The sequence below is a fragment of the Salarias fasciatus genome, chromosome 13 (assembly GCF_902148845.1).
Source record: "Salarias fasciatus chromosome 13, fSalaFa1.1, whole genome shotgun sequence".
Classification (NCBI taxonomy): Eukaryota; Metazoa; Chordata; class Actinopteri; order Blenniiformes; family Blenniidae; genus Salarias; species Salarias fasciatus.
Window position 1 is genome coordinate 10,222,665 of NC_043757.1, and position 13,360 is coordinate 10,236,024.

General features: G+C 43.2%; 1 protein-coding gene across 2 annotated transcripts; it reads right to left on the minus strand.

Moving 5' to 3' along the window:
- Positions 1–1,394: 1,394 nt before the first annotated feature.
- lgalslb (lectin, galactoside-binding-like b) lies at positions 1,395–12,848 on the minus strand. 2 transcript variants are annotated; one of them, XM_030106983.1, is made up of 5 exons: positions 12,682–12,848; positions 12,102–12,185; positions 11,934–12,022; positions 10,991–11,177; positions 1,395–6,841 (listed from the first exon to the last, which is right to left on the minus strand). In XM_030106983.1, the coding sequence occupies exons 1-5, from the start codon at positions 12,712–12,714 to the stop codon at positions 6,698–6,700; spliced, it is 537 nt and encodes a 178-aa protein (XP_029962843.1). In that variant the 5' UTR covers positions 12,715–12,848; the 3' UTR covers positions 1,395–6,697. The 2 variants fall into 2 exon arrangements, with proteins under 2 accessions (XP_029962843.1, XP_029962842.1); XM_030106982.1 differs by having other exon boundaries at positions 12,102–12,194.
- Positions 12,849–13,360: the final 512 nt, after the last annotated feature.

Sequence of the window (13,360 nt, forward strand, 5' to 3'; positions counted from 1 at the left end):
GTTGTAGGGAAAAAAAGGTTTCAAATTCAGAGATTTGTTTGAACCAGGTCAGTTGAAATATTTGTGACATTAGTTTGAAGCCACTCTGCAGGAGATATTTTTGCACAAACGCATCTAATGGTGCATCTTCATTCTGCAAGGATTTAACTATTTTAAAACAATCATTCAAAACTCCTCAGCCAGTGTGACAAAACTGGAGATCAGAGTGAAACTTAAATATAAAAAAAACTTTCCACAGATGTTGCAAACCCCTTTGAGCGGAGGTATACTCTGGAGAGACAGCCTGACTGGAAGCTTCACGGCTGTGACTCAAATCTTCCCTCTCTTCTTTATTTACACGGGCAGCCGTGGAGCGGGATGATGAAGGCGCCAGGCAGATGGCACTTCCTTCTGTTTCACACCGTAGGAAGGAGCGAACTCCTGTGTTGCTCAGAGCCATTTCTCTGACTCTTTCATGTGCTGAGGAAACCGACCTGAGCTCTGTGGAGCCCCTGTGTTGGGACTCCACTCCTGCTGAGGAACACACTTTCATCTGTGAAACATGAAAGAACATTCCCATTTGCATTTTATGCAAGAATGAAAAATCAAATGCGCTCTTTTCAGCTCTGCCAGTCATAATTAGTATCACTTCTCTTGTGATGGTTAAAAATAAAATATATATTCCGTTTTTCTATTTTGAAGCTTTAGCAGCAATAATTTTTGATACGAAAACTAAAAACAACAATCTTTTATTTCCACAGAATTCAGTCTTTTATGTATTAGCAGAAGTGATCACATTTTCAAAGATGTTTTAAATTCTTTAATAATCCAGTATTCAATCAGTATTACAGCAACATTACATTATTGGCAGGTATTGTGTTTTGGGCTATTATACACTATTTGTTGTAATGCTATAGAGTCATCATTTGCAATGCTTTGTGCTTCCCTGTCAAACTGGCGAACGTTCTGTGTGTCGTTAAGTAATCTGTAGGAGCGAAACATTGGAATATGATTTAACTTAACATGTCAGCACTTCCAGAGTCATGAGCAGAAAAATGCATCCCAGCATGACTTTGTGATCTTAAAGTGAAGTGACAGCACTGTGTGAGGCTATTAGCAGTTCTACGTTACTGTGATACTCCTGTGTTGTAACCTTCCCAGAGGAGAGTCAGATTAGGTCTTAACCTTTCACGTCAGGTGTCTGGTTCGAATCCCAAAACTGCCAAAGTCTATTGTGCATGTTGGAATGAGGTTTATTGACAAAAATGAGTCTCGTTCCTCAGCATGAACTCCTGCTGAAGCCACCTGTCTGAATGAGCCTGTCACCAGGGAAGACGTCCCTCAGCCTGATCTTACACAGGCAGGTCTGCTCAGTGCAATTCCTCTCTGACAAGACACAGAAAGCACATGAAAGATCCAAGATGAGAAGTTTATTGGTTTTTAATGTAGCTGTTTTTACAAAAGCATAAAGAAGAAAAAAACAAAAAACAAAACAAACAAACAAAAAAAAAAACATTTGAAACCAGAACAATGGCGGAGCGTAGTCTCTTGATCTAAAAATACAGGTTAGCCTTAAGGAGATGCAATACTGATCATCTCTGATCACTTCAGGAATGTGCCTTCATGTTGGAAACAGAAGTGTTTTTTTTTCTTTAGCGAAAAGGCAGATCAAAAACAGCCAACATGATGCTTGCAGATGTGACTCTGAACGCTTTTTTTATTTTCCCAAACACCGTGATGCCCGTCAGACCTGCTATACCTCTGAAAACACTCGAGAAACAGATGGCTAATCTTTCTTTAAAGTTGAAAGAAAAACATTTATGGAGGATAAATTTAAACTAATACTCCTTGAGCCCTGTGCCCCATCCCAAAAAAAATCATTATAAAAAAGACTGAACCTTCCAATACACCTTCATATAAACAGCAAAAATGAGCATGTCAGCACACACACTATTTATGTCTTCACCACGCACAACCCTGCTGGTTACACTGTAATAAATAGAAATGATAACATGATTTTACAACCACACGACACAATAGCCTACTTCTACTCAGAGGACACTTCATTAATGGACGCGATGGAGCCCTTCGCGCAACAGCTGCTTGGGTTTTAGCACTTTGTCTTCGAAAATTTGAGTTCAAAATCAGGAGAAAACAGCATGAATTAGATGCTTAGTCTAAATTATGCATCGGATCGTCGACGCTCAGGTCAGCAGTGTTGATAAATCCAGTTTAGGTCAGCACTACGGTTCATTTTTAATACATACTCGGCTCTAAAAAGGACAAAAAAATGTTGGATAAATGGTTGAAAATAATCAAATACCATGCTTGACTAAAGGAAAAACTGGCAAAAAAAACCCCAAGTATTACTTCAATTTGTTATTACGAAGACGCCAGGTACTCGCTTTTATGCACAAAAAAATGCTTTCTTCAGTTTGCAACTTGTGATCCATCCAGTAAAAAACAAAGGCCTCACCCTCAGGCCATGCTCAAAATATATACATCCAAAGTCCATAAGCTGGTGTTCCCCAGGATCAAATAAACCATTTCTCTTTAAATCGGGCTTTTAACTCAAGGTAGGAAAGGTGTGAAAACCACATTTCACAACTGAACAGGTGGATCCTTTATAGCGGGGCAAATAGGAACAGCATTGATACTCAGATTACAATCAGGAAAGAGAAAGACATTCACTTTTTCAGTTCTGTTTTTAAAGGGATGTAGAACAATGTAACGGTGATATTAAGATTCACCACGATTGTTCTTCTTCAGAAAGAAATGGGATCATCAGGATATCAGGAACTGCTGGATTTATCCTCATAATTCAAGACGGAACAAAATGTCAGCTGTTTCCCACACAAAAGTAACTTTCCTTTTTTTGTTTTTTTTGTGAAAATGTGACATTAAGCCATTGGAAGTGACTAACACTGTTTTAAAGTGCAACAGTACCACATAGTGAGGTTGACGTACCCTGCAGGCTTTATTTACCTGCAGCACATCCAGCCGCATGACGAACCCCGATGGGAAATCACAGCATGCTCGAACAAACACAGCTGGAAAACCCACTAAAGATCCCCCAAAACAGCTGATTTCACCTGTGCAGACGCACACTGACGCACAGACACACACAAAGCGACTGCTGTTGTTACAAGTTCCGCACAACTGCAGAGGAATGCCTCCCTCTCGGGTAAGTGTGTGTAATGGAAGACTTCTGAAAATAACCAGGACTTTCAGTTTGACTCAAGCAAACCCAAAGAAATGTGTGTGTAGCTTAATATCATTGAGGGGGATTCAAATATTTGGAGTTACGGGTGTTATTCTATCAATTCTATTGAGCAGAATTGAGTGAAATTGGTGCACACATCGAGGGTTATCAGAATAAATCATTGTTAAATTTGAGCACATTAAACTGCACATGCTCCTTGAAGAGGGGTGTTATCTTCAGCAGTTGTGCAGAACTCTACGTAACACCGGGTCAAGCCCTTTAAAATCCAGAAAGTCTTGAATTGTTGGTTTCCCTCCCCCATAACTCCTCCTGCTGCTGTCGGCTGCCCGACAGCCAGCGACCCCAAAAACACGAACCACCGTTCCACTTCCACACACGTCCACTGCACATCACTTGAAACATACCGGAAAACTGAGTATATTCACGTTTTTACATGAGACTGTTGCATTACAAATGGTGACCAGGTAGTAGGATGTTAATCAATAAAAAAAAAAAAAAAAAAACAGCATCCACAAACATCCCTTTCAACACAATTACACAAGATTTGTATACACTTGTACTGTTGTGAGTGTAACACTGGAACACTGGCGTGTAGCTCTGGCTTGTGTCCTCATCTTCGTACCCTCACATACCAAACGGCGCTCACTTCCTGTTTGTGTTTGAGTTAAATCAGGAAGACCCTGCTTGAGCAGAGAGAGAGAGAGAGAGAAAAAAAAACCGCCACTCCAGAGTAGAGATGTTATTGCTATGAGAGAGGAACTCATGTGTCTGTGTCTAGAAAGCAGTCGCAGTGCTGCAGACAGGTAATGAGATGCTAAACAAGGAGGCTTCATTAGAAGACGCTGCAGTAACGTGAGCAGTGGCGGGGATCGATTCCACACACGGTCTGCTCCGCACGGCCGGCAAGGCTTTCTCCAGATCCACAGCAGAAAAAGGTGATGGAGGAATAAAATATCAGACTTTTGGGGGTTTTGTGCAGCTTTTGCTTCTGGTCCTTTTCCTCAACGAGCATCTAAATCAGGGGTGTCAAACATGAGGCCCGCAGCCCAAAACGGAGATCATTTTGACCTGTACCAGTTACAAGGAAAACGACAACTTTAAACGTTGCTGTTCTCATTTCTTATCTCGTCACGCTGTTATAGAAGAGTAGCTGAGGCCTGAGCTGAGAGATCAGTGCCGCAGCGGTGAAAGCCAGCGACCTTTATTGCTAGTGACTCAGTATTAGCATCGGTCACACCGTGAGAACTCGCGAGAGCATGAAAGCTAAAAAGCTGCAGACATCATGCACCCTGAGAAGAGAAGCATTGCAGCAGACAGGATTTCAGATGGAGCAGCATTCAATGCACTGCTGGGTGCTATAATATTCCAGAAGAAAGTACACGTAGCATTATGTATGTGGCAGAGTTTTTTTGTGCATTCTCCTCTGTTTGTTACAATTTGTCTTAATAAAATTCAACTTGTTCAGATTTTGAACAATAATGACAAGGTAACACTCCCTTTTTTCACCAAAACATAACAGTAGGAGTTCTTATATGAGTTACTATGCCATCACTTTGCAGGTCTACTAAACTGGGCTGTGTTTGGCTCCTGAAGTAAAACCAGTTTGACACCCCTAATCTAAATAGTACTCGCAATAATCAGTCCTTCATTTTGTTTCTTTGCAAATGGTTTATTGTTGTTTTAATACAATAGTGAATAAATAACTTACAAATCATATTATTTTATTTAAGTCATTAATGGGAACCACATTAAGATCTAAGCTTATAAAACCTGCAAACATTTGGGGGGAAAAAAAACCTCACATTAAAGATGATTTTTTTCGTTACTTATAATCCGAAAAGCCACGAAATCGATCAGTAATTTGTAAGTAGTTCTCTTGTGCGACTAAATCCTTGCACAGAGGAGGGTGATACTGTGCGGAGATGTAAACAAAGGCATAACACTGCTACTGTGGGTGTATCTTTGAGGACAGCCTCTCCTCACGGCGTGTGTTTACTACTTCAAGAGAGCACGTCTGGCAAATAGTGGAATGATTAAAGACAAAACCCGCGTGACGCAGTGCACGACGACGCTCAGCAGACCTGCCGCTGTCTGCAACGAACAAGGACGTAGCTGCTTTATCATGTTTAGACAGGAGGTGGAATGATTCAAGAAACGTTATAAAAAAATTAAACATGAAACATTAAAAGACTATAAGACTATAACAGCACCAAAAAAAACAAAACAAACAAAAAAAAAAAAAACCCTGTGACATTAGGAAATACCTCTGTATCTATGCTACTTATATTAGAAACATGAACACTTTACATTCAGAATACCTCCGAGATCTGATCCCCCCCTTTGAGCTCACTGTCAAATGTAACTCTGAAGGTTTGGATTTTAGTCATTTCCTTTTTTTTTTTCCATGAAACTACAGCTTGCATATTGTGTTAGTGTGATTCTGGTAAGACTTTCGTGAGACCAATGTGCAACAGCCGAGAGCAGAGTACAATGTTTCAAGCTCATTTCAGTGGAATTCCTCTACTCTGGAGTAAACAGTCCTACTTTCTACCAACAGGCTGCAGTGATCAGTAAATGAGTGCAAACTACCAACAAACGCAGTGCACAAAACATGGAACTCCACCAGCGCGTAACGATATAATCCTCAGTTTTGGGTATTTAGGTCGGTAAGGCGGCAGCGTGTTTCCATGACGACCCAGTAAACCCCAAGGGAGGTCAAGGGGAGAGAAAACATTGTGTAATACTGTTCGATTGTGTTTAATTTTATTTATTAAGATAAATAAGTCCAGTGGAAGGCCAAATCTGAATGCTGATAAAAAAAAAAAAAATCTAATCTGATTTAAAGAGAGGTACCAGATCGGCACTGATTGAACCAATGATCACGTTTCACTGCAGCGTCTCACTCCTCAATTAGCAGTTAGTTAAATTCCTGGTTATTTTAACATATCCATTCTTGAAAAGCGAGAGCTCCTTCTATACAGTTAGTTTAAATTAGGGATCAGACCAGCAATTCCACCTCATGTGTGGTTTATATTCCGACCGTCTGCTGAGTTCTGGATAGTTTTCCTGAGTAGCTGATTTCTAGAGCGTCGAGTTGTTGTTAGCAACAGTACCACATGCCTGCCTGCACCTCAGAGGATCCAACATGAAGAATGAATGCACTATTAATAAGCTGTGAGATCCCTGGTCTGACAAAACTGGGGCTACGAGGAAAAATACCTGAAAATGGAGCAAACACATTCATCCACACATGTACGGTATCAGATCCTGGATTAACAGAAAGAAACGAAGCAGAGGGGGGTCTAACTCGCTGCCGGTGCCTCCCTCCCCTCTTCCTATGCTGCTGCAGTGTTGTTGCAAGGTGATGTAACAGACGTGTGTGTGCGTGTGTGTGTGTGTGTGGTCATTTGAGATCAAGTCCTTCCTCCACACACTCACACACACACACACACACACAAACACACACACAACTGGGAAAGCAGAAAGAGGCGGAGGTTAACCCAGCTTAGTGATCTGTAGGTCTCCTTGTATCCGTACTGTGTCGATCGAGGGCAACGATTTCACTTTGTGATAAAAGTCAAAGAGCTGGTGTCCGTCCACGAATATCCGGAACCGCTGGTGCTCGCAGTGGATCTCGATCTGCAGGGGGGAGCACAGGACACAGAGTAAGAAGGAGTTCTCCATAACGCACACTGAGATGAATCAAAAGGAAGTTTCAACGTTGACATGTTTAATGTTTAACGTTTAATGTTTCTGGTAAAGACAACCTGGATTTAACTCCTGAGACAAAAACCACATTTTTAATCTGTCAAAAAAAAATTCTAAAAGAAAATAAAAAATACATTGTATTTTACCTTTTCCATTATTAATTTCTTAATGGGCTGCCTCAAAAATCAAAGTAAATTTAGATTGAAAACTTAGTAAAAATAGCACACTCTTTGAACTTCTTCAAGTCGAAGCAGGGACATTTTGCCGCTGGAGGGCCGTGTTTGAAGCTGGAGTCATAAACACACCACATGTGGCATCCTGCCTCTAACCAAATGGGCAGGAATACGCCCTGCGACTAATCCCTTAAAAGCAGATTTGCTTGTTGTATGAAGCTAATGATAAAGAAAGTGCATGAAAATCAGCTCAATAAAAAGCCCTTCAACTGAGATCACTGTGAGTGTTTAGGAGAGAAATGAGCTGTTTCATTAGCGGTTTTACAATTTTGAGATAATCTCAGAGAAACAAAATCTCAGGTTTTCATACAATCTGACATTTGTTTCAAATCCCTCCAACATTTAGTTTTGGGCTTAAATTTTGATAATTAACAGCTAATGACCATGTCAGCAGGTTAGTCTGTCTGTCTTCTAATTGATGTCACCATCTAATTGCACAGCTGCTCATTTGCATATCTAGGTCAAATTAGATGCTGACATCATTTAAAACCCTCCTCAGTCAGGATATCAGTCAGGATGTCATCATACAGAAAGAAGGAACCGTACTGATGCAAAGTACGCCACATGAGATGATGAGATACATCCATAGAGCCCTGATCACTCAAAGGCTGCTTTAAAATGGAAATACAGGCATCTACTGACATAAATCTATTGTGTTTCATTATTCTTTTACAAATGTAGAAATGCTATCTACAGCTACAAATCAAATTTGATTGATGTCCTGTCTTATATTACCACTCAGGCACATTTCGACTAATGTAGTGTTTCCTGGTTGTAATGTATTCTGTCAAGCATTCAGTTATTTCATTAATCATGCATTCAGTTTTCTAATAAATAATTGAACATGTATCTTAAATTTCCATTAAGAAGGGATCCAAACTCTGAGATATTTAAGCATGTTTTTAATGTAGTGGAATAGTGACTTTGCCGAATAATTTGTTACTTTTAAAATATTGTAACTCAGTTACTAACTCAATTACTTTTTAAAGAAGTAACTGCAACTAATTACTTTTTAAGAAACTTGCCCAACTCTGCATTAGTGGTGTTTGGTGCCACGTTGTGAAGTAATCAAACAGGTCGTATTGCTATTTCATTCATTCCATGTGAAAACTCCTCAGTGAGGAAAATAACTATTAGTTGTCCTAAATGAATCATCACATAATTTGCATTAACGTTTGTTTGCATGTAATTATAATGGACGTTGTAGGACAGATGATCAACGTCATGGGAAAAATCCATATGTGAGAAAACATTGTGAGCATGTTTTGAAATACAAATGAACTTCCTCCTGTTGGTTCTCGCTCAGTTCTCAGTCAGTTCACGTATGCACACCTCGGAAGAGGTGAGCGTCTGGGACAGTGTGGGTATTTTAGTGCGACAGTGATGAAACATTTATATTTTCACGCCCCCTCTGTAAGCCAGCAGCTTTCCACATGCCCGTTTTATCTGCAATCTGAATGTGGTGCAGCTTCCACTGCTGCAAAGGACACTGTGAGACCCCTGTTTGTTTTTTGACCTGTGAACGGTAACAGTCCTCTAATTTCATCTTTCAGGGTACTACTCGGAGTTGTCAGACTCAGGGGATCAGATCCTTTAAACTGACAGCAGGTTGAGTGCTTCTATTTTAAGGTTACCTGGAATCTAACAACATGACGTTGTATTGTGGGATGAAGCCGTAGCAGCTTGAGAAAATCCACACAGGCAGAGGGAGAACATGCAAACTCCACATAGTAAGGTCAAAACCCAGAGGCGAATATTCATCCTCTTAACCAGTAAACCACTGCGTCTTGGTAAGAAGCTGAGAAGATCAAGTTATTGGCTGTCCAGCCATCTTCTTTACTGGTTTATCCAGTTCAGGGTCACAGTGACACAGAGAGGGGATTTACTGTAGGTTCACCAAATAGCCTCAAACACATGTTTCTGAACTCTGGAGTAGGGAGATGTAACCACTGCACCACAGTTTTGATGTCCAAGCCTTTGACTTGTTTGCATCTGAACTTAGGAAAGCTCAGATTTGGTACGAGAATGACGGAGTATAAACACCCCTCCACATTAGGTTTTATGGGAAACAAGCTGGAGGTGTGATCACACAGCTCGAGGCAGCCGCAAATGAGCCGTCCTGCTGTCAAACCGCAACACATCATGTGTTCATCCGCATGCCTCTGAATTCGTGAGACGAGTCCAAAACAATCTGCACCGGCAGCCTTAATCTGCAGCCTTCAGCTTGTGACTGGTTCAGGACTGTGCTGTCCTGCTGGGTCACACTCCAACCACAAACACTGACACTTTATCAGAGGGCTGACACTCAATGACCAGCCACTAAGAATAAGCTACGCACTGTGTTTCTGCTGCTTATTATGCAATCCTGAGAATAATTTTATGTATAATAAAATCCATTGGAAAGCATAAAATGGTTCAAATGAATTGAATTTAAAGCTTCCAAATGCTTTTCATTATCTGGAAAAAGGTCAAGGGTGAATTTTTCTAGTCAACCACTGCATACTTCACTTCAGATCAAAACATGTCCTTGTATATTTTTAGCAGAATGCCGTATGTTTTCTTCATGGCTGCATTCAGAATTAGTAGAGCGGAATATAACATTAAACAGCTAACAAGGCCTCTGGTCGAATGAAAATTACTCATCATGCTCAGGAACAGCTGATGCTGCCGCTCCGCAGACCACAGTTTATATTTACATTAGAAATGATGGAGCATGAAAAGCATTTCCTGTTTGATTTTTTTCCCCTACACTGTACAGTCATTGGCAGCATTTGTGATTATCTGCTGATTGAATCGGTGACAAAAGAATTACTCATAAAACGAAACGTTTTACAGTTTTTTTTTTTGTGTTTCTCAAACTGGAGGGTCAACCGGCCAATAGCCCACACCTCACTGGACTAAGCTCTGAAGAAAGAAAAATCCAATTCAGTACATTGGTACTAAAACTGACATATGAAAGTACATGTGAACATGTTAAACTGAAATACAAGACTTGAAAGTTGCACTAACACACCCAGATAGAGCGACTGAAAGTCGATTTACTCCTGTATGAACTAACAGCAGTCCGACTGAAATAGGACGAGAGTTTCAAGCCGGTGCTGCAGCTCTGCACCAAACCTTGACCTGGATATTTAAACAGGATGTAAAAAGGTGAGCAGGAGCTGAACCGGAAGAAATCGAATGACCGATAAGTATAAACATGGCAGATAAACACTCAATTACTGCACATTTTGACATTTCTACAGTCATGAAATTAAAAATAACACGAGACAGTCTAAACAAATCACAAAATGTTGAGATAAGGAATCTGGTTGGATTTGCTGCGTGACTACAAGCCACTGAACCACATGGGAGAAGAGAAGGAAAAACTGTGAATACACTGTACGATGATTAAATCTCTCAACAATTCCATTTGCATCACATTGTTCTCTCTTTTCCAGAAAGATCTGAGCTGCACCACCATCCCAAAGTGCACAAGGTCAGCTGCCAAGGCTTTACACAGTTGATACAAACAGCTCATGAAAATCCCTGCAGCCAAAAAAACGCTTCGTTCCAGGAGTCTGTAATATTCTATTAGCCTTTATCTGAGATCAGCGCGACAAGCACAAAGCAGTCGACTACTTTATAGGCTGAGGATCAGTCTGAGAAGCCAAATTAATTTGAGAGTTAACCACGGCTAAGAATACCAGCTAATTAAATCCAAAAGAAACTAATTCAGCTTGTTACGCAAACCGTAACCCTAAAACATGGGAGAATCCAGCCGGTTCTGTTACAGCCACAAAGTGCCAGAGAAGAAGACGAGCACGCAGGACGTGAATACATCACGGATGCAAAACGGAGGCTTTACCCTAAAAGGCTGATCTGGGATGAAGGGGAAGTAGGCGGTGGACGCCTCCTCCTCCGTCCATTTCCCAGACACACGGGCATTACGCAGGAACTGGCGGTCACTGAAGCGAGCGGTGAGTTTCAGGGCCACGTCGTACGGAGGCTCCTCCTTCTCCGAGTCGCGGCCGCAGGTCAGGCTGACGTCAAAGCTGAGGGGGAAGAGAGAGAGAGGAGGCAAACGACAGCACGGCACGGTAAAATAGATGTCAGATGCTAATTGCAGATTGCTAATCTGGGATGAGTCAAATGCATAATTCTGTTGATGCTGTGTCAGAACCGAGCAGTTGTGTGGTAATTATGTATAATCCCTGCTGCTTGTTTGGGTTTATCCTCACTCCCCTGCAGCTGTGCAGTCCACACGCAGCACAGGCTTCTTTTTGTCCGAGCTTGGCGGTGTAGTAAAAAGTCTTCAGCCTGAGGAAAACAGCTGTGTGGAGCAGCTCCTGTCAGCCGGGACACTCACATGAACTTTGGCATGAATACTCTGCCAGCAGCAGCCACAAAACAAGATGAAGTCACCCGGAGGTTTCTTCCAAGTTTGACACAAGTTTCCATGTAGGGTAATGACACACCCAGGCAATTTTGCTCCACTATGGGGCTTCTCCCCCACCCCCCCACCCCCCCCCCCCCCCCACCCCCACCCCCCCACCCCCCCCCCCCCCCCCCCACCCCCACCCCCCCTTCTCCCTCCTTTTTTCCCCCTTGCTGTTGAGGAAACGCCCTGTCTCTGCATGCTTAAAGAGCCACCATTCTCTCAAGCGGCCCACGCATTATTCCTTGTCCTGGGGTGGCTGTGCAAGTCTGACAAGCCTGAGCACACACAATTCAACTCGAGTTTTAAATATGCAGAGATAAGACTTGGCTGCAGGTATCTTATCTGCATGCTTTGTTTCGTGTAATCTCACCTGTCTGGCTCCAGGTCGACAATGCCCATCACTATGATCTTCTTCCCTGGACGCATGCCGCCTCGGATGCGTCCGCTGAACGGCACCGTCTGCGCGAAAGAGCATTGCAGTTATTACGCACGGGGTCCGAGCAGGAATCAAACAAGAAGAGGTGCCTTTAAACCTTACCAGCAGCCGTGATAAATCCTCCTTGTCAGGTGAGATGAGGCCGGGGTTCCCCAGCGAGTCGTTCAGAGGGTCATCCTCCACGTTCTTCAACACCAGTAACAAAGAAATACAAGAGGGAAACTATTAGATACAGAGTGGCATGGCACAGGTGAGACATGGGCCTGTCGTTTAATAGACACACACGCGCGGGCGCGCACACACACACAGCGTGGTCTCTTATGCAGCTTGTAACAATGACGAGGTGGCAGCAGAGCTGTCAGTGCCTGCAGACCCTGCAGCGGGCCTTTAAACTCCGCAATAAGCCGCGCTTCAGAGGCGAGTGCGGGCGTGCGGAGCACCGGCCGAGCGGCCTGGAGGTGAGCGCAACACGGCCGATTCATCCCCGCTGCATTTGGATCTCCCTCATGGGAGAGGAGTCGCCCCGCAGTCTCTGAACGCGCGACAATGAAGCAGCGCCGGGGCAACGCGCATAACGGTGCGCTCGAGCCAAATGTGCGCCAAAAACAAAACAAAAGAAGCGCACAGACACGTCCAACCCACGCCTCGGCGTTCCCCCCCGCTGTCGCCTTCAAATACTCACTATTCCGTCCTTTTCCGCTGCCTGCACCGCCATCTTGAGCAGAAGAGCATAGGATGCTGATTATCGGAGCGGAGGCAGCCCTGCCGGCCGGGTGGCGCGCCGTGTGTCCGCGTCGTGGCACTGCCTCAGGAGGATATATGGCCAGTATATTCCTGTTCCTGGGTCTGCGCGTCTGGCACGGGCCTGGCAGAGGGCGCAGCCTCTTCAGCAGGACATCCCTCCGCTCCGCGGTCTGTCCTCAAATGGGTGGATGTCTGCTGACGTATGCTTCATAATAATTACAGAGCAAAAGCTTAATCCCCGTCCGTCCGTCTGGTGGAGAAGGCTAATCAGACAGATCCCCCCCCTCCGCCCTCCGCCCACCGGGCCACGCGCTCTTTGGGCTCTGGTTGAGTTTTATGCTGAAGGATTTAAAACAAAAGAAGTGATTGGTAGTAGATTAAATGCTCAGTTTTGGGAGGGAGGGGGGGTCGCGGGACTGCTGTATTCGCGTGTCACATATTCGCTCTGCATGTGGCCTAGTTGGCCCGAGCGCGTCCACTCAATACTTCTGAATGATTAAACAATCCTGTAGGGCTCCGAGGCCACAGATGGCTAAAAATAGCTGTAAATAATCCAGGACAATATTTTTTTTTTTTTTGAAACTGACTACTAAATAGTCGCGCGCGCACACACCTCC